Raw genomic sequence first — 22,570 nt, forward strand, 5'->3', positions numbered from 1 at the left:
GAATTGTAATTTCTTTCTTTATTATTTCTAGCTTTTAGTTACTTTTTTTTTTAAACGAAATTAGTTCTTTGGAGTCGAGTTAATAATTTTTCTTCTCCAAAAGCAACAACGTGAAATTATACGTACATTGCTAAAGCACTAACTAACCCTTTACGAATTAACGCCATTTTAAGGAAAATATTGTGAAACATAAAAGAAATTATGGGCGAGTGATGGTTTTCGTGTTTAGGAAGCGTGGATTTGTAAGTGGACGGTCCCCAGTTCGAATCTCTCGTTTTAGCTGCTTTTTATTTTTAATAAAAATTGTTAATCGTAATTTCATTCGCCTCCGTTCACATCACCTGATAGGCAGCTGAACATTATGCAATGCCTGAAAAATAGGCGATTAGTTTCAACTTTTCCTTTACTAAAAAATATTTTACAATGGTTTAGAAACAATTTCTCAAGGTGTTTCCCTAAGAGCGGAAGAAGATTTTAATTCCACATACAATTTCTTGAGCCTTGGCTAAAGAAATGGAGAATTAAATAAATACAAACTAATGTAATTACTTTACATTCTCACTAAGGCGAACTATTCTTTCACTGTTTATTTAAACTCCTCTTCCCTCAACAGATTGTGTTATCTAGGTTCTCTTCATGGACAAAATTCTAACCAGGAATCCACCAGGAATACAACTTCTCTCAAGTTTTCTCGACAGACGATTGAAACTTTCATTAAACAACAAACACCTGTCTGGACATACGAATTGGAACTTTGGGTCACAGCCAAAACTTCCAATATCCTCGGAATCCAATTCTTCCATTTAAAAACACTCCGTCAAATCGCTAAAGCCACTTAGTTCGTTTCTAATCATTATTCCCTACGTATCTGAAGCTGCAAGATCCGGCATAAAGCTGTAATTATCCAACTAGCTCCAAAACACTTAAAGCGCCGGAGGCCAAACGATTTCCTTAATGAAGTAAAGTGCATAGTAAGTGCAGCGTAGAGGGTCTACATATGGAGGGTGTGTCGAATGGGCGAATTCACCTCCCACGCTACTTTTATATGAAATATGTATCATGTATCAGCTTTTTGCAGAAGTATACTACCTTTGGGTAAATAAAGGTTTTATTAAAAAAAGCTATTTAAGATACCGTCGTCATTTAACATTCACGAAGGTAAGGTTAATTAAATATTGCTGATATGTCTGTCATTCACAACTACTTCATCAATGTGGGGACTAAATCAAATCGGAAGTACGATAATTTTATGATAGGGAATGTGAAAAAAACCCATTATATAAGACTGGTTGGATAAAACCAAAACATGATGGCCGCAATAAATCTACACTGTCGACATTAGCATAAAGTTATTTAAGCGTTTAGAGATAAATTTGGTAAATAATGCAAAACAGAGTGGGTTTAATCAAAATGTACGACACGAGTATTGTTAAAATGTTATCAGAATATTTATAAAATTTAAATACTAATACAAGGAGAGTTAAACAGTATTGTTCAGACAATTTTTTTTATCACATTTTTAATAAACATTAGAGACGTGTGTTAAAAGTAAATTATTATGCATCATACAATCTACTTACTAAGCAAGTTTTAATGTTATCATAATTATCAAGCGTCGGATTACAGAGGGTATTTCGATATTCCATCCAAAATTTGCATTTCTATCTGCCAGTGTCCAGCGTTAGCTTGTCGCAATAATGGAGTTTATTGTTGTCAAAGATAATATTAGCAATGTACGAAAAACCTCGTATTTCGATATGGCCTTTGCAAGAATGATGGTTAGATGAACACAAATTTAAAAGTAATGAAAATAAATTTTAATCATGGATATTCGTGATGACGTGGTTTTGTTCTTCTATAACTTTTGTCTTTTTTATTTACCCATTGTGCGCCCGTATAATTTTATAAATATTCGACTTTGATACGATTTTAACTTGGAATAACATCTTTCTCCTGACTGGTTATTTCTTAAAAGAGATATCTAAGTAAAACAATACAAATCTATCTATTCTTTTTTTTTATTTTTTGCATTAGTCGAAGGCCACATTTGTTCTAAACTAAGAAGCCAAAACCTAAATTCTTGATTTCTTTCAGTGTTCAAAATAATTTGTTGTGAGCTACTTGGTTTTGATAACGGCGATCTATTAAAGGAAAAGGCTGCTATTGTAGTGACAGCAGAAGAAAAATAACTAAGAGATTACTGCAGTGGATTTCCTCGCAGAATTTCTTTCTCTTCCTACCTTTGCCTGCTCTTACCTTACCTGAAAAAGGAACAAACACCAAAGTTTTCCCAATCACAAGAGTAAGAATGAACGCTTTCCTAATGGCTACTATTACTAATCAAACTCAATTGGAAATATTTGAAAAAAAAAAAATAATAATAAACAGTATATAATTGTGTGGTTAACTTAATAAAATTCAGGAAGTATGGCGCGAATAACAGTCATTATTGCGGTCTATATTGTCTACGGAGAATTCAACCATTCAAGCGGAAAATTTATTAAAAATCTTTATGCAATAATCATTCTACAATATATAACTACCGCTTTAGTGACGTCGAATTGCTCTAATATTTTACCCACATTATTAAAATTAAAAAAATCTTAATCAATTTAATTTATATAAATTCAGATGTCATAGTGATAGGGCAAATTCATGCGGAAATATATTTAGCACAAAGATAAAAATCAGTCTAGGAGTAGGAAGATGAACTATTTTGAATTTAATAGAGAAGAAAACAATCAACTAAATACTCGTCTTATTCAGTAATTATACTAATTATTATTCAAAATTTTCTGTAAAGCTAAGATGTATTGTGGTACTGGGTTCGATTCCTGGTCTTAGGCCTTGGATTTTATTTAATGGTTAATAAAAGAAATTCAAAGTAAAGTATGTTTGCTAGTTGCCTCCGTCCACGACACCTAATTTGGTAGTTGGACGTAAAGCCCCGCCTGAAAAAATAGGCAATTACTTTACTTTACTTTATTCAAAATTTAGTAACGAACTCAGAACTCTTTATCTGGCCTCAAAATTGCGTAGGATCGTTAACTGTTTAGAAATAAGAATGTGTGCCTTTTTTGGAGACACCCACAGAATTATTACGTAGGTATCAGAAAAACATGAAAGAACTACATGAAATTATGATGATTACAGAACAAGTTTGATATTATTTTGGAACAAAAGCAAAAACTGAAATAAATATTTTTAATTTTGCACTTTTGGCTGACTGCCAAAGTAATCAGAACCTATCGAAATATACAATTTTTAGTTTGTAAGTAATTAGACACATTCAAATAAGTCAACAAAATTCATTTGCAACCAATTGATTGTTCACAACACAGTAACTTTGTCTCTTACTCTAGCTAGAAGATTTGTTCCTCACAAAGTAAATTGTCTGAAAAATCTGAGAATGCAGTTAACCCATTTTAATCTCTAAATGAAAAATTAGTGGCCAATTTTCTTGCTGTAAGTCGACAACTAACAAACTAAAATCTTTTAAAAAAAAAAACATATCTAAGCAAATTGAAAACGCAATTTTATAAACGATCAAAATAATAAGAACGCAATATCTCTTCAAATAGTAGAAGAGAAAGTAAAAAATTTAAAATATCGAGATATATAATTTCATTAAATATAATATAAGGTCAGCTGACTTTATAAAAAAGATATAAACCAGTTCAAGGTTGTATATTTGTACAGAATTAGTTTTAGAATTTACGGAGCTAAATAACTGTATGAATATGACTTCATTCTAGAAGTGCCGAAAGGCAAGTAAATACGAGTATAGTGGAACAGAAAGCCGCAAGTCTTAATGTAAATCGATGTAACTTCATTCACAAACAAAAGTCATAATTTTATACTGTTTTGTTTCAAAAATAGAGTATAATATTAAAATAATTAAATTAATATTAAAAGTTTTTAATCAACTTATTAAGAAAAGTTTCTAAAAGAAGTATTTCTTTCCTAAGCGTTAGGTCTACTCCAAACTTATTAACAATAAATATTAAATCATAAGTTAAGAAGTATACATGTTACGACAAATCTCAGCTGAATCCGAACCTGGGATCTCCGTCTGGGAAAAGCTATAATCAGTTTGGGAGAAGGAAAAGAATTACGAGATACAAGCGATAAACCTTGAACCAGTTTTTATCTCATTCCTTAATTTCCCCCCCCCCCCTTCAACAATTTTAATGAATAAGTTTTAGAATAAACGTTTGAATTACATTAATACAGATAAAATTTAGTTAAATGTTTTCAAAATAAATGTCAAAAAGTTTTCGAAACTTAAAAGTTCAAGTTCAATAAACAACTTCAGCAAGAATAAACCAACAAGTATAAGTTTAAACCTACAATTTGTAAAAATAAAAATTATCTCCAAATTTTGACCGTTTAATTTGCTTCTGTCTGCCAGCCATACACTAAATCATTTATTTTTCTAGGACCCTTGATCCTTTTTTAATTTTTGCTCATGAGAACTCATTAAAATTTTAAATTCTAAAATCTACTCATTAAAAAATAGAAAAAAGAGAGTGATTTCTAAAAAAATGATACCTCCGGTTAACGGAATTTGATCTTAACTTACATGTGCAATGCCATGTTGATAAGCAAACGATTATCTTGTTTTCAAGCTATTTGGTCATCCACAGATTAAGAAATCGCTTTCTTATCAAGATTTTGCTAGCATCAGAAGCGAGGCTTCTTCGAGCTATTTAAACGGACAGTGCAATTTTTGAACCTGTTGGTTCACAGAAATTTTGGGCCAACATTGATTGAAAACATAAAGAATAATATCACTGAATTTTCTAGCAGTAAAGGTTCATTCTGGAAGTGTGGATAGTGAACTCGCCGAAAGCAAGGCCAAGGAAGTAGCCATGGATTAAAATTTACCTGTAGCGTTCGATAAATATCTCACAATTTATTTGAGAAAAGTTATAAATAAATAAGTAAACCACTAAGTGGAAGAGAGAGCTGGCAGTTGTGTAACAAAAGGGCTTACTACAAAACAATATTTTCGTAATACTACGTATCCTCTCATGGGGTTTGTCAGCGGCCTTTCTCAGAAACTCCTATCCTAGAGGCTGATCCTCAGACTTCCAACCGGGAACCTACGTTTCATTTCAGCACCATTACCTTGCATTGCAATTGTAGCATTTTTCAATACGGTCGCGATAAATAGTAAACATCAAAAACACATTCTCTTTAAACGTATGATTTAGAAAACATTCCTTTAAAAGATTTATTAGGCTGTGCTGTTACAACTGTAACAAGTTAATTGGCTAAAACATCTTGTAGTATTACAGCAAACACATAGACACAGTCTAGACACATACCATACACACATTTATGGCTGTTACACTTTAGTAGTACATAATTGAATTATGTAACAAAGACTTATTTGTTACATTCATCTAGGCTGCCTTTACTAGACCTTACTGTATGTAATTCTGTAATAAATTGATTGATTACTTTTGCAATTTCAATCAATTTCCAGTTTAATTAAACAATTATCGATATATCTATGAAGAATAGAGTTGATTGCATTTCATTAGCCAATTACATACCTTTAATAGGTTTAACTGAACGAAATTGGATTACAACTTTAAATCAATTGGAGCCGTGGCTTGCAATATTTTGATTTGTTTTTTGTTTTAAAGAAATATAAATTTAACTTTAGGCAGAAGACTTGCGCGTGTGCATCCGATACCATGGTTTCCCTGGTAATTTTAGAGTATAACAGGTCTTACGTTCGCACCAGCTGCGTTTACTAAACATTTCTGATAAAATAACATTCTTATTTTCAGTTTTCCTTCCTTCAGTAAATATGGAAGTGATTTAATGATGACAGAGTAAAAAACATGATTTTACGTCACTAATTGAAGTTAATAAGTCGCCACAATCACTGGTTCCGAATTATAGAGCTACATATATTGCTATTATAGAGTATGAAGTTGTTCACCGAATCATATCAATATTCGATTTACAATAAAAAGCCCAACGTAAGCCCGGATTAATGGAGAACAAACAGACCTCAAGTGGAAAAGAAATAAAGCACTACCAGCTGATAGTTTACAGTTGTGGATATTAAAGAATTTATCAGAGATAACGAGAAGTCTTCGTTCACAGCTGCACACACTATGGTATACTGAAGTGAAGGTTATAACCTTCAAAAAAATTTCTACAAATTTACTAATCATGGCCGAAAATCTGAAAAACCCCAAAAAAAAAGAAATTCATAAAACTACGATGGTATCGCTTGGCGCTTTAGAATTTCAGCAGCATCGCTTTTCGTGCCCTTCTTATTTGCAGACAAGTATCCTTCTTTAAATGCACCAGATGAAAGAGTCCGAGCTCACCCAAAAACTCAATAATAATTTATTTACATATGTAGAAAATTTTGCTAAAAAAGATAAGGCTTTTTCGAGATAACTTGAATTGGGAACATAGTCTTTGTGAAGCTTTCTCAGCTAGAATTTTCTTAGGAACTTTTATTGTGATACTGATTTCAAAATTGAGCTTGTTGCAATCTTAAAAGAGTAAAGGATTGGAGTACGTCGGTTGATGGTTACATTTCTATGCCATCAGTATATTCACAAATATTTTAATTTTAATTTAATTCAAAAAGTAAATTCAGTTCTTTTAACTGCCCATATTGTTTAGTTTTATTACATAAAGGAAGTACAGAACAATAGGAAAGCATTATCTATGTCCATTCCCTTTAAAAATAATTCATTAACAACTTTTTTAAATATTTTAAGTGAAATTTTATTAGGGAATAAGGATAACTTATCAAATTAGAGCAGCCTTATTCTCATTCATTATTTACTACTACATCCGGGTGCAAAAAAACACGTGTATAAAATGTTGCAGTTTTAAAAATTTTAATTTTAATTAATACGTATTAATGAAGGTTTTTTTTTTACAGTTACTGAAACTTAATAATAATTTATTAAACCTGTCCAATTACCATAAATGTTGAAATTGTATTGTTTCAAGGAAGAAATTTAAGAAGTTATTTATCTTTTGAATATTTTAAATAAAAATAAACTATAATTCATTTTAAAATTTCATAACACTTTATTTAAAATGGTAAAAATTTACTTTGCTTTAGGAAATAAAGATTGTATGGCGGATTATTCGCTTGCTGCTGGTGGAGCAGCAGTTGTGAATTTCAAAAAAAATAATGAAAATAAAAACTCAAATACTATTTATAATGATCTTATCAAGGCTCTTAAGTTGGTACTAACTTCCTTTCCCATGATTGGTTAAAATAGAGACGTTTTGAGTACTGCAAAGACGTTTATATTTGAGTTGAGCATTACTGCGAGAGTTTTGCTTTCGTTATCAGCTACTGAAATTAGAAAACCACCAAGTAGTTGTCAAAAAGGATGAACTCGTTTGGCTCTAATTCAGAAGACCTTTACATTATTCGCCTTGGTCCAAAGTTAGTACAAGCTTTTAAAATATTAACTCAATTTTTAAGTTTAGGTATTCAAAGTGATGAAGGAAGGGAACTTAACCTAATTTTTCGTTTAAATTTGTATTTCATGTAAATTAGGCACAGTCCCCCAACTTTGCAGTCAATTTGAATATAAAACTAAAGGTAATTGATTATAATCTGGGAAAGGATTCCTCTAAAAAACTGAAATAGTTGTTTCGTTTTATCAGGCAGGTTTATCTTACAAGTTTTGGCTGGAAGAGACAATTATAACAGACTCTCTGGCAATAATGAACCGACACTTCTAGAGTCACCGGTCAACGATTTGAACAAAAAAAAATTAATAAATGAATAAAAGTAATACATTTTATTATTCACACTTAATATGTTTATTTTTGCCAAATATATTGGCCAATTTTACCAACTCTCTGTTAGAGAAAACAAGTTTATTTGATGAAAGGTGTACAGATTCATGGAATGTTTTTTCACTACGTTAGTTTTACATGTTATATAAGATTCTTATAAATACATATTTTTTCTTTTTATAAAGGAAATGTTGAATTGACAATTGACAAATGATTGAAAAAAGCAATAAACGATATTTCCTAAACTTTACTAGGTAATCAAAAATATAACTGCATTTTATTTTATTTATTTCCTACATTTATGCATGAAATTTAAATGAATGATTCTAAGGTTGACTGAAGTGAAGTTGTATAAAGCCGACATCAACTTGACATGTTATTAAGCTATCAAAAGTACAAAGATGAAATATACAACCCGCATTACTAATTTCTACAGCTGACTCAATGAAACTACATAAATATCTTTTTTATTTTTATGTTGTAATAATTTCATGTTGTAATCATAAATTATCCATGATCTAAAAAAATTATGTAAGATAAGAAAAAATAAAAAAGAATTTAGAGAAAAATATATGTACGTATGCCTATAAAAAAAAGTAGAGAGGATAGAGTTTGGTGTGTCATAATCTAGCACGTTTTCTATATTTAAGGAAAATGCCAATAATAATAATTTTCTAAATGTTTACACGACCTATATTCCTCGTGAATGTATTTCTAAATCCGGTAGTTTGTTTTTTATTTTTGTCACAAAATGCAGTTTAATTTCTACAATTGATTCTTACAAACAATTCATATTACAAAGATGTGTAATTTAATTAAAATATTCTGATGAGCAATTCAAAATAATCTTTTAAACTGAATTTATTTTTAAAAAACCAATCATTCCGTAACTTTTATTGGACGTCTTTGATTTTTTTGCAAAATCATTCAAAATATTTGTACGTCTGTCTGTTTTTACCTGGCCAATTAAACTCTTGAACAAATAAGAGGATAAATTCCCTAATCATAGCCATACTACTATAATGACAAGATTTAGCTGATGATCTGGAGGATAATTCAACTTCTCTTAAGTAGCAGGTGAATTATAATAGAAAGAAGGCTGGATAATTTAATATTATGATTAGGACGAGCAACTGCGGATGTTTTTTGGTAAGCTAAGAAAGTGTTGGTAGAAAGGAGTTGATATGGAGGGAGTTGACCTGAAAACCTACGCTACCGCATACCTAGAGTGTCCGTATATTACAGAATCACCACCAATACTGTCTGTTTCATTAGGTGACAGAAGGGTCTGGGCAGAGTATGAAGTATAACTGTTCTTCTCCGAAAAGCCGAATTCTGAGACATACAATCCCTTCGCACAGACGGAACAATGCCGCGCTCTAGTTCCTCTTCTGCCAGACTTCAGTCGGAATGTTCCGTCAAGGTGCACACGCTCATTTCAAAGCCGTCAGGGCTTGTTGGAATCATACTATAGAGTATAAAGGGGAGCAAATACAAATTACCAACTTTTTCTCCTTTCCCTGGCCGATGATTTCCAACCTCAACCTTCCGACGATTTGATGAACACACTTTCCTTAATGCTGCACTTAAAAGGACTACAAAAAGAGTACAGGGATCCATAAAAGCACAAAGAATCCTTCTTAGGTCTAGCGTTTCAGCAAGCTCATTGCTTCTATATACCGAATACCCAGGCATACAGACGACTAATACCTTCTCTTTGTTCGTTAGATCTATAATCTTCAAGCAGTCTCTCGGTGGAAGTCACTGAGCGACTTCATAAAACTTGATAGCCAACTTAGAATTGGAACGCTTCGCTGTTCTCAATATTTTATTTACAAAAAGATATCGCGTAGTTTATAAGGTAAGGTAATAATTTCTAATGTAAACTTTAAATTGCTTTCATTGTTAAGTATCAACAGAACCAAACAGAAACCAATGTACCTTAAGTAAGAGAATCAGAATTTGAGTCATACGGAGAGGAGCTTATATTCTTAGCCATTAGTGCAAGTCGTTCTTTCTAGTGCAGGAAATTTATTATAAATTATCCTTGCAATCCACATCCGTTCACGATACCAGAAAGGTATTTGGTCCTAAACTCACAATCTTTCCTGAGCTATTGACCATCTTACAACATAAATTATGACTACAGAACAAGCTTGAAATTGGGTAACTAACGATCATGAACCAAACTCAGCTTCAAGCAACCAATTTTATAAAATTGACACTTCAATAAATTAAATAAAAAGCCATCAGCTGAAATTGCAGAAAAATATATTCTGTTTGCAATAAATAATTCCCGGCAGTTTTTTTCATTTTTCTAATGGAGAAAGACAAACTTGTTTATTGTTTATTATAAAATATATAATTAAATTGTAAAAAATAAATAAAATAATATCTCTTAAAATAAATTTAAATCCCATGATGTAATGTTGACCTGGTCATAATTAATTTGGTAAATTTTATCTTCCTTTATGAGCCGTGTGTAGTGTTGTTTTTATCATCATTTGACACTGATATCATTTTGTTTAAAAATCTGCACGATTTACTCGCTATGCTATCTTTCTACTATGTCAACTTTTACCTAATCAATAATAAACGTACAAGTAAAAAATTCGCTCATTAGGCGCCATGGTAGCCGAGCCCGCAAAGCTAAGATGTATTGATGGTTAGTGGATACGATTCCCCCGGTCAAGGTATTGGATTTTATTTAATGGTTACTGCGAGAAATTTATAGTGAAGTATGTTTGCTAGTCGCCTGCAACATCTAATTTGGTAGTTGGACGTAAAGCCAGCCTCAAAAAAAGTTGTTAATACTTTACTTTAGTTCTAAAATGATTACCAGCAACAATTAGTCGCGGAAACCTCACTACCCTTGTCAGTCCTCAAAAATGTCCAAAAAAGAATTGTAATAGATAAGCTATTGATTTATATACATAAAGTATGCATACCAAGTTTACTAAAACAATCTCACAAATGTTAAAAATGGTTGTAGTTTAGTGGTACTGGCGGTTGTGGAGTTTTCTTCTATCTCAAAATTTTGGAAACACATTTAATTTTCCTTTAGAAATCCCCCTCATTCCCAAAAGTCCTCTTAACAATTTTTATCTGGAAAAATGTTACGAAAAAGTTTTTGCCCGCCGGGAGGTACTATTTGTGAACCTCAGAGTGTAGAAAAGACATTTTTTTAAAGAAAATAATCTCCCTCACTATTTCTACGTATTTAAACATCGCATATTTGTTGCCCATTTGAACATCTAAAACTTTTATTTAAATGTTTTTCCAGGAAACATTGATCGAAGGCCCAGAAGGAAGGAACAGGTGGTTTTGTTTATCTCAAAGTAACATTTTAGAAGAATGATTATCAGTTGCATAAACAATAACCGGTCCTAGATAAAGATCCAGTTACTGTAATGCTGAGAGATCCAATTAGAAAAAAACTGGCGCAATCAAAATGAAAATTTTGGGAAACAATAGCTGTGTAACTTATGCTTGAAATGATTTTCACGAAAATGGACTCTATCAAGAAGAAGTTCGTACTGCTTTCCCAAAATGTCCTTTTATTATGATGAATCTAAGCGGAAAGCTTGGCAAAAACTTGAGAATTGGAGTGAGAACAAGTCATTTGAGACATTCACATCCGATTTAATAAATAAATTAATTTTGAGAAGGTTAAGGCTTTTCCAAAACGTCTATTTATGGAAGGAGATCTGATAACATGAAAAGATAACGTTGAATTCAATAGAAAGTTTCCAATTTGATCTTAGTGAACTAAAATGGTCTTTGCTGAGCTATTTTGTTTTTGTAATTATATAAGTTGTCTAAGATTACAAGGGCAGCTTTCAAATTATTTAATTTATAAAATAAAAAAAGCGCAAATCATCCATACGAGAGGTTTCAAGTAATTTAACTTACCAACATAAAGTAGATACTTCACAAACTAATTAAATTACTTTCCATTTAAAGTAATCTTTAATTAAAAAGCAGAGATTACGATTTCACATTTAAGTTTACTTGTCGGCTAATTGTCTTTTAAGATTATAATAAACAGTTTACAACTATCTGATTGTGCACTTATAAACAACGAAGACAACTATTTGATTGATAAACTTTACACCAAAATCGTGTGGATATGTATCAAAACGACTGGTTAATGTTCTTGATAAGAGAGCATCAGTTTTTTTTTTTTTAATTTACAAGAACAAGAAGATTATCTTGTTTTTTTTTTTAAAGAAAGCAAGAGTTTACACAAACTAAACGAAATTATCACCAGAATATCATTATCAACGTCTCTGAATGGAATAAATAACACGTACTGCTGTCTTTTATTTATAATGGAACATTGATAAATTTGGATTTTCATGAAAAGTTTTTAAAAAATATTGTGTTTTAAAAGTTAAAATATCATCATAATTAAAATTATGGCCATTTTCAGATTTTAGAACTGCTGTTTTTTTGTTATTCTATAAATGGCCTTTATCAGGAACTGATTAAGAAATTTGTCATGAAATAAAATTTGATCAAGTTTAAACTTTTAAAATAGACGGGACAAAATTGAATTTTAATTTTGTATCAATTCTGGATGAGTAGGGGTACTACGATTCCTGGGTTAGTCTATCATTTCCATGATGTCATCCTTAAAATTATTAATATGTTGAAGAAAGTGTACTTTACGGGATAGAGCTACAATTTCTCTGCAACTACTGCGTCACAATAACTTATTAAGAATCAGGACTCCTCATTTGGTGTATGACATCTGTACCAGAGATAGGATCTCAGACAAAAATTGGTTAGCAAGCAATTTGTTCGAATCTCCTTGAAAATGGAGAAAATGTTCGTCTATCTCTCAGCCGTATCATGGCAGAAAAGAGAAGCAACGTAACTGCCAAGGTCTAGCAGCATAGTTAAACGATATGCCCCAACGCCGCTCGTCACCACCGCGGAGAAGAAGTTATATTCTTAGATGTTGGGCATGGCTTGCACAGTGTGAAGGTTCCTTGGCGTAAGAGTTAACAGCAGCAAAAGTCTGACAGATTGTGGCTAAGAAAACCCATCTTGGCTTCTTCTAGACGAGTGGCTGCATTTTCCGCCTCACATTACGAGGAAGATTCAACAAATAAATTGGTAGAGTACTTCCTCCCAAAAAACAGCTATAAGAACTGCACCAGCCATACTCTCGGGCAGAGAAAACCATTACATGGGCTAATTGGCAGAGGAAAAGGTATAATAATAGTGCCAACTTTCAAACTTGTGAATGAAAAGCGCTTGTCTAGCAAACAGAAGCTACGAAGCTAGAGCAAAATAAAAATTCGAGATTAAAGGTTAGAATAACTTGAGGTAAAGATAAGATGAAGAGATCTGGTTCAAGGTAGAAGGGTTTTCTTGGTCCTTTTTGCGTACGGCGTCTCACACTGGATAAGTGTTTAGGAAAATTATGGTAATGGTATGAAGCGAAATTCTTGCAATTTCTTGAAGTATTTAACTTAACAGATATGTATTTATGTACAACCAACTATCAGGAAACCCTTGTAGAATATGTTGAAAAAGATTAAAATTTAAATAATAATAAGTAATGCCAACTAAATTCATTCTAATAACAGGATATGAAAATTTTAAAAAATTAATTGATAGACATGAATTAAACATTCAGGTAAAAATTTTTTTCTTTTCAGTTGTTGACAAACATTTTTTTATGTAAAAAATAATAATAAAAATAGTTACAAAATTATACTGAACAAAAACAAACCTTTTTTTCATTATTCACTCTTAAAGAAATTTGGCTAATATCACAGGCATTTTTACTGAAACGCGCAAAAAACAAAACAAAAAACGAAGGTTAATGTTCAGTCAAGCATAAAAAGGCCTAAATAGTTCTTTAGGCAATAAAATACTGTTATTACAATGTCAGACAGGCTTATATAAACGTAACTTTCTCAAAAATATTACACTCGAATTGCTACATAGCCATTGCACTAGACTTATAATCGCTAATAAATCGATTCAACATATCATAGATTCCAGTTGATCTTTTTTTCTTTTCTTTTTTTAATGAAGATTAGCAACCATTGGTAAACAACATATTAGTTTCCAGATTGTTCAGTACCATATACAATTGTCTTTTTCAAACTGGCAATATTCTTTCACTTTTACTTGTTATCCGGACAGTTTCTTATCTCGCGAGATTTTCGCTTTCCTAGGCAATGTCCTGAAGTTCAGAACACGTTCAAAAGCTATTCCTTTGCACCACATACCCTACCAACAAAAAATATACAAATTCTTTCCCATTTATTTATATTATTAACAACCTTCTAGGACGGAGACCACAGTGTTCCATTAAAAAGAAATTATCCCCTTTTCAAGTATCGTCCTGTAGTTGTTAATATTACTAATATTTTGAAAACAATTACAATGTGCCTGTTGTTTATAGATTTCTAATTATCTCAGTAATTTAGAGATATCCATAACGATAGGGCTATTGTAAGTGGAGGTGCTAATGAACTAACGGCCAATGAACTCCTCATACTGACAGTACATAAACATTTAAAAATTACCATAGGAACTAAATTATATAAGAAAAGATAAGTACTAAATATTTAAGGAAAAACTCTTCAAATTCTAATTTAGTTTTTAATAAAATCATTCAATTGGACATTTTGATGAAGATCACTGCTGAGAATTTTGCATTTCCTTCGCCTTTCAAGGCATTTCTGACAGTTTATGACGTGAGCAGCCTAATAATATTCAGTCATACTACAATGGCTGTCTTCAGGATAAATCTACTGTAACCTGAAACATCTATTTATGGAGATTCTCTTCTACAATCATTGGGCAAATCGGTTTCTAACAATTGTATCGCTAAGAAGCTGGAGAAATTCATGGCCAGTGAAGCAGCCTTAAGTAGGCTAGTTTTACGCTTCTTAGTAGGTCCAATGAAAGTCGTTCCTCTGGTTCATGAAGTTCATCCCAATGCTAGCCGTCGCAATGATTTTTTTACCCTTTCTCCTAGGAAACTGTTCAAGCGCTAGCAGCCGGTGACTATTCTTTCAGCATTGGTTTACTGACAGGCAATTGGGGAGCTTTCTGTTCGATATATCATATATATCTTTTCTTTTTTATTGCCTAAATTGCTGTAAAATGAAGTTATACATTTAATGTTTTGGTTTCTGTAACGCTAACGCGTTTTATCTCTTTTACTTGTGAATTTCGCCTAATTTTGGCATTATCACGCCAAGAATTTGAATTTCTAATTCCAATCTCAAAACTCTGGTGCTCAAAAAGGTTTTCTCTAGACTGGATGAAAAGACTGATAAAACAAAATATCTCGCAGATAAGTTACTAAGTTAGTACCTATTATATATAAAATTATTTCAATTTTATTAGTAGCCTGCATTTCACTAGAGGATTAAAGTAGAAATAAGTGGGACTTGGTTGGTTCACAGTATTGTTTCTTCTATTGCTTAGTAAAGACGAGTAACTTGTTAAATGTCGTTACTTGAAGCTAAAATTCTGACTTAGAATGAATAATAAGTTAGTGAATTTGTTAATAACCAGTAGCAAGTCCATTTGAAGAATCCAGTCGCCCTTCACTGATTGGAATCACAAATCCGCGGGTTCACAAGGTGCGTATTATCTTCTCAGAGGAGGGAGGGAAGGATGGAAGCTACTTTTAAAAAAATACTGTCGACTTGTTTTCGTTTATTATAACGCTCCTTTCTGCCGCTAAACTTGTTTATTATTTCCAAAAACATACACAAAACAACTTTAACTTCCACTACCTTAGAACTTCTTATAAAGCTGTCTTAAAATAGGTTGGATTTTATATTATTTGAATATTTCAAAGTTGTAAGACCAGTTTTTGCCGGATATACTTTCTTAAAACGTTAAATTAAAAGTTTTGGTAGTAGATCTTTTAGAATAAACAGTCTTTAAATGAACAAACAAAATAAAACCTAGAATTAAATATAATTTGCCTATAGCTAATGTTTGCATAAAAACCGCTAATTGTTTTGATTCTTTTGTCAATTTAATTCCCAATATCTGTAAGCATTTTCTGCAAAAGTGAATATTTATATTGCTTAAAAAGTTACAAAATTTACGAAACGCTTTGTTACCGATAACTTTCACTTTCCTGATTGGCAAAATAACTTCGAAATTGAGATTTTTAAAGACCCAACGTTTTATTTTTATTATAAAAATTAATTTTAACGAGAGTTGTAGCATCAAAACGCACCAATATAGTGAACTTTCGACGAAGCAAATTGACATTTAGTAACAAAATTTGAGGGTACAATAAATTGATAATGGAGTAGAAATTGATAAAGAACCTTGAGAATTAATAGTGAGAGTAAGTCGCGTGTGTTTACACAGATTTGTGTGAGTGTATTGTAAGAAAATAGAAATGATACGTCTTATTAAAGCGACAAATAGAAAGTGCTGGGATATTAGAGTGGAAGCCAACGATTACAGTTACACCGTCAAAGTTTAATGTCGAAGCTGGACTAACTGGTAAATATGGCGAACTAAAAGACAAGAATGTAGTTACGACAAGTTCTTGGAAGGTAGTAAAGACAATTTATATTTAATAAAATAGTTTAAACTTTATTTAAATATTTTTAACTGAATCTCTGCTTTTCACTTAAGTAAGAGAAGCTACTATTGTAATGCGCATTTAACATCGGTAATATAAGTTTTGAAGACTTTTCAGTCCAAAAAAATTGGTTTCTACAAAGATTTGAGCAGCACAACACAACAATGGAAACACGTAATTAGTTCAAATTTGATATTTTGAATCGGTGCCACCATGTAAATAAAGCCAAGCTACTTTGCTGAATCGATTTTTAAAATTTTTTTTAAACAGCTCAAAATATCTACTAGAAACTTCATACATTCATTGCATGTTTGTTCTTCAGCAGTTCTGGAGTAGAGGTGGATTATCTTCAAAAGAGTCATATAGCTGTTTGATATCAGCAACTTAATAAAAATTGAATAAATAAAAATAATTAAGAATTTGGAGTAGAAAAGCCACTTTACTTGGTAATGTGATTTTGATATATGGAAAAGCCATAGGACGGTTTCAAAAGAAACTTCTAATTTTTCCAATAGAACGAATTTTTAAAACTTATTTCTTTATTATAAAAATCATCTAAGTAATATAATAATGTAACTATAATAATGTAATGCAACTCCAAGGACAATTATTTCACTCGGAATATCCAAAACCACAACTATTAGAAACTGTAACTAAACATTTTGGAGTTGAGGGGGGCAAACACACGAAAAAACTGTTTTTTTCAACCAACACTTTTTTTTATAATAATTATTCGAAAATACTTTTAGCCGATATTTTTGTATGATAAGGAAATTGATAACAACTGAACAAGGTAACAGTTTAATGGGGAGCCAAAATCAAAGGATATTCCACTTTGGTGTAGGAATTTCGTCGTCTCAGGGCTACTTGGGGCCCTTCATTATAGATAAATAGAACACAATCTGTTCAAAAATTTTATTTCAATTAAAATATTAATGCCTATATTTAAAAATAAAAATAAATAATAGTGTTGAATGTTTCAGAAAAAATAGAAAAGCTTCGAAAATCTTTTATGTACAATAAAAAGCTGCAATTTAAACTTTACAAAATTTTGTGTTTGGTAACGCAATAATTAATTCTATTTCATCAGTATTAATTTTTTATTTCAAGTTTTAAGCAAGTCTAATAAGATGGTAAATTTAAAGATTCCAACAGTGGACTAATATTATGGTGGGTGAAGACAAATGCTACACCAAAATCTGGATTTAAACGATCCCTATAAATTACTTTACAATTAGAAATAAGAGAACACAGCAAACATGATTAATTTTGTTAATTGCGAAAAAAATATTAAAAAATTAATGCGATATGGAAGTAAAAGTTGCCCAAATTTTCAGCTTGTTATCAATCAAATAGTGCAAGGGAGGGTTCTGAATGGGCAGAATTGAATTAAAAAGATTTTCATGAATTAGTTCAATGTTCTTTAAATAATCATTGAAATACAGCCCTAAAACAAAACTTTAAACAAAAATTTACGGGTGTCACATCAGAATCATTAAAAAATGTCTTGGGTACTTATACAAATTTATCTCTTTAATTAAATGCATTTCCAAATTTTTTATTGACTAATTCTCTTCAAGCATTTTTTTTTTATAAGACACTTAAATGCCTTTAAGATTACATAATATATAAAAAAGAAATTATAATTATAAAAAGTTGAAAGTAATTTTTAATTTTAATCACAGATTTTTTTCCAAAATAAAGTACGCTAATGAATCGAAATATCTTTGATGGAATTTTTCTGTTTACTATCCTAACCGAGTAGGTAAATAAACTCCTAGGCAATCCGGATATAGCCAAAATTGATCTTTATTGGAAATCTAAAGAATTTATAGAAAAGAGAAAGTGCTATGAATCAATACTAACAGATTATTATCTTTCCATTTTGTTATTGATTATAAATGCGCAATTAAATGATGAAATTTTCTTGTAATGAAATAAAAAAATACTAAAAAAGTTTAAAACAAAACAAATAACGAATAATTATTTAGAATTTGACAGTATTTGATTTATTAGACTGAATCAATTGCCACCTCCGTCTCCCTTAAATGTTGGGTGGCACTTCTCCTACGATAAAAATAAAAAAATTTAATTTATACGAAAAAAAAAAATACTAGCAGATCTATAAGGCTATGCAATGTATTCCAACAGGATAAACAAATAGGGCAATAATTTCGCGTTTATAATTCAGTGGCACTTGTCTTCTTGGGTTACCTGAAGCAATTATACCCATTAAATACTCTTTGGCATCTCTTTTCTCCGACCTTCTGGGTGTAATTAATATTCAGGCTTTAATAAAACACCTTATTCCATCAACAAGAATTTAGACTTTGGTATTTTGATTAAATTCCTCTATATCTTAATTTAATTGCTGTCAGCCTAGAGTGCAAAGATTTTAAATTGATAATTTTCAAACAACAGCAACGTAAAAGAAAAAACAATGTCGATAGTTAAATTGAACAAACACATAAACATGAGTATTTGGGAAATTAATTTTAATCAGATAATGTTCAAATAATTTCCATTATGACCACTAGAAGGAAGATCAGAAGACACTTTCACAACTAACTTTTACAATAACAAAAGTAACAACAAAATTCCTAAAGAAACAAATGTTCAGCAAAATAATCCAACTAGATTAAGATTTTGGGAAAGCCTTAGATCATAAAAATTAGACGTTTCTCCTTATTCAGGAACGGAAATTATTTTTTTAAACAAATAAAATTTGAAGATATTAGAACCTACGGCAATTTTATATATTTTTTAAGCATGGGAAGCTAAGGCCCAGACTAGATTGCAGTTCAGTGAAAAATGATAAGCGACTTATTTTCACCAAAACTAAGCTTAGAAAGCTTTGCACAGCTGAATTAAACGATAATTATGTCAGAAAAAACAATTAATACAAAAAAATAATTAAGAAAAATGACCTCATTGTAATGATGCGACCAAAGGTTGTTTTAAGCTGCCCTTCTTCGATGCACTGGTTGATTTCAATTTCACACTTATCAGAAAAAGAAAACCAAAACAAAACAAGGTTTATAAAAAAAAACTATAAATTGAATGAACCTAAATAAACGAAACAAAAATCCTAGATATAGAAAAATCAAACTATACAGTTAGTTTAAGTATATATAGACAGACCAGTTGTGGACGGTAACTTGGTTTCTGAAGTACTAAAAAAGCAAAAGCGGTATGCGAAATTGTTTGGTAAAGCGATAGGAGAGCTAGATAGGAAGAGTGAGAGGGCAATATGAGGAGGGGCGGCTGAGAGAGGAGCAGCGCCAGTGGTGGTGGTAACATGACAGCTTCTCGCCGTCCCCCACTACGCCTGGAGTGCCTTTCATTATCGGCCTGACCCTCATGAGGCCGAATTCATCCATATCCACTATAAAATCTCACCTTCCCTCCCATCACCATAACAGATATAAAAATAACAGCTATCATAATGATAACACCAAGTGATTTCTACTTAGAAAAAAAAAAGATGCAAACTTTTCCTGAGTAATCATATCTTCAGCTGATTTGGGGGATTCCCTTGCTCACTGTATATTCAGTGTTACCAACACCTTGAACATCTTCTAGTTAATGTGAATCTATCTTCTGTGCATTACAGTATGAAAAGAATTACATAAATTTTATGAAGTAAGTAATAAATTCTTGTTGTTAAAAATGATTTAAAGAAAATATACAATGGGTCGATTATTATACAATAAATTTATTTAAACAAAAAAAAAAAACGACTAATTCTTCGAATCTTCTGAACCTTTACAGTTTTGTTTTCGATTCTTTAGAGGTAAATTAATTTTTAAAATGGGTTCTGGGACATCCCAGTGCTCCCCAAATATTTATTTTAACAAACTTTCATTATAGCCAAGAATCTTTTAGAAAAAAAGAGTTATTTTGAAGTGAACTATGGGAAAGTCAAGTGAGCGTTTCTAATTAATTTTTCTTTTCTTAAGTTTTTAGCAGCGGGTGAGCAAAAATTTAATGAACTAAATTCCAATTGAATTAAAACAAAATTTAATTTTAATCATGAATAAAATTAAAAAAATTAATCGACTAAAATTAGTTGATTGAATTAAACTCACTTTTAATTTAATTGGAATTCAATCAATTTGAATTTTTAATCGTTAAATAACGTCTCTGCTGACGTATCGCTGGAGCAATTGTTTGGTGGAGGCACCAAGATCTATAGGATTTTTGTGATTGAAAAATGTAAAACAAAATAGCCGTAATGGATAGTTTACTGGAGGAGTAACAAGTAACACTTTTAACTTGCAAAGTGTTACCAGCTCACGGAAAACACTGGTAAATGAGGAATAAAACACATCCTCTCTAACTATGGTTAGATGTGAGTATAAGAAAGTCCAATAAAAGTAGTGAGTCGTCAACATGGTTAAATGTGAGTGTAAGATAGTCCTATATAAGTCTAGTGAGACAACAATATGGTTAAATGTGAGTATAAGATAGTTCTATATAAGTCTAGTGAGTCACCAACATGGTCAAATGTGAGTATAAGATAGTCCTATATAAGTCTAGTGAGTAGACAACATGGTTAAATGTGATAAATGTAGAACAGCATTTATGTTTACAAAAATTGCCACTAGAGTTCTCCAACGAATGGAGTCTTTAGTAAGCCTACAGCCTATGTAATGGCGGCTTACAAGTCTACAATATGCCCATTTCTCTTTAATCTATTTCACGATTAAACAATACAAATTCTCAAAGTTTTTTGTTTCTGTTAACGATAATTGTGTAAAACATGAAGCATTAATTCAAAAGAAATATTATTTATCTTATTTTTAAAGAGATTTTTTTTTTCTTGCTGAATTCGAAAGTTTATCAAATACCTATGGGAGAAATGTTGATAAAAAAATTTTAAATCGATTATTTTATTGAAATTATTCTGTTTAAAGTATTGGCCAATCACAATGCAGTACTGTTGCAGACTGTGGGCGGGTCATGCCCACCTCTAGTGTAACCACGCCCCTTCCAATGAAAACCAGTTATGGGCTGGCCAAAGCGTATTAACAATGGTGGTTCAATATCTTTCATTTAATTTCCTAAATCTTTTATTATTTTCTCATATTTTATTAACTTTTTTATGATTTTCGAAATATTATTTATCTTTCGTAGATATTGACTAAAAATCCCTAACAAATTATTCGAAAAAAATCATTCTTAATTTTCACGAAATAAGTTAAGATCGTTTTCGAATAGTTTTCGTCAATATTCGCCAGTTTCACTTCACTTTCTCATGAAAAGAACCTCGTATGGACACTCACATGACAATTTACGAATATAATTGCATTCTCTTGTAACTTAGAATTGCATAAAAAAAGATAAATTTAATAATGATGTTGATAGAATGCAGTTAAATGTGAGTGTAAGGATGGACCTATCTCGGTCGAGACCAAGTCTGAAGAAATTAATCGAAAAGTTTTTGTTGGAGAAAGGTGGCCTCGCCAAAACATGGTTCGAACCATTACTCGAAAAGGCATATAGTGAGTGATTAAATCAATTTGATTATCGATTAAATTTGAAATTTAGTTCACTTATTAAATGCCATATTATGAATAAAAGTACGATTAATTTCGCCGATTAAATTCTAATTATAATTTATTCAATTAAATTTATAATTAAACTGTATTTTTATTAATCACTGCCCATCTCTGGTTTTTAGAGCAATTAAATGTATAATAAACTTCTATAAAAATAAATAGCTTTTTGTGAACAATTAAAATAATAAACTCAATAGTAATTAGTTTCTTAATTTTTAAGTTCTAAACCTTACAGATAATTCTATAACCTAGGCAGGCCTCTAGCAGAAGACTCTATCTCCATTACAGTTTTTATATTCTAACTTGAAGTGATATTACAACTAAAATAAGAAGATATCCTACAAAGGAAATGATGTCTAAATCATCGAGTTTCTGTAGTTTCTATAATATAAATAATCTTTAAATATATTGCAATAGAATTATTATGGATTTGACAATGATAACCGATAGCTGATAAGTATCAAAGTCACTGATAAGCATCTAGACCAAATTGTTGGTGACGACGTTCATGATATCACCTTTCACCACCTTAGGGAATGAATTTTAAGGGTTGTTCTTATTCATCAGAATGAACAAATACTGTGGAAGTTAATTGAGAATAAAATCCTTAAATCCTTTAATGCTA

At 31.0% G+C, this 22,570-nt stretch overlaps 1 protein-coding gene across 5 annotated transcripts in view; it reads right to left on the bottom strand.

The window, feature by feature from the left end:
- Nucleotides 1-22,570, bottom strand: part of LOC141460288 (neurogenic differentiation factor 1-like) — a 125,911-nt gene that overhangs the window by 30,702 nt on the left and 72,639 nt on the right. For 3 of the 5 annotated variants that reach the window (XM_074140157.1, XM_074140163.1, XM_074140160.1), the window contains exon 1: nucleotides 19,312-19,571. The exons of the other annotated variants lie outside the window; for them this stretch is intronic. In XM_074140157.1, coding sequence (XP_073996258.1) covers nucleotides 19,312-19,316 — 5 coding nt within the window. In that variant the 5' untranslated portion in view covers nucleotides 19,317-19,571. Of the gene's footprint in view, nucleotides 1-19,311; nucleotides 19,572-22,570 lie in introns of those variants that run through there. 5 annotated transcript variants of the gene reach the window in all.

This window comes from Rhodnius prolixus, unplaced genomic scaffold, assembly GCF_049639745.1.
Source record: "Rhodnius prolixus isolate KJV_2025 unplaced genomic scaffold, Rpr scaffold_6, whole genome shotgun sequence".
Lineage (NCBI taxonomy): Eukaryota > Metazoa > Arthropoda > Insecta > Hemiptera > Reduviidae > Rhodnius > Rhodnius prolixus.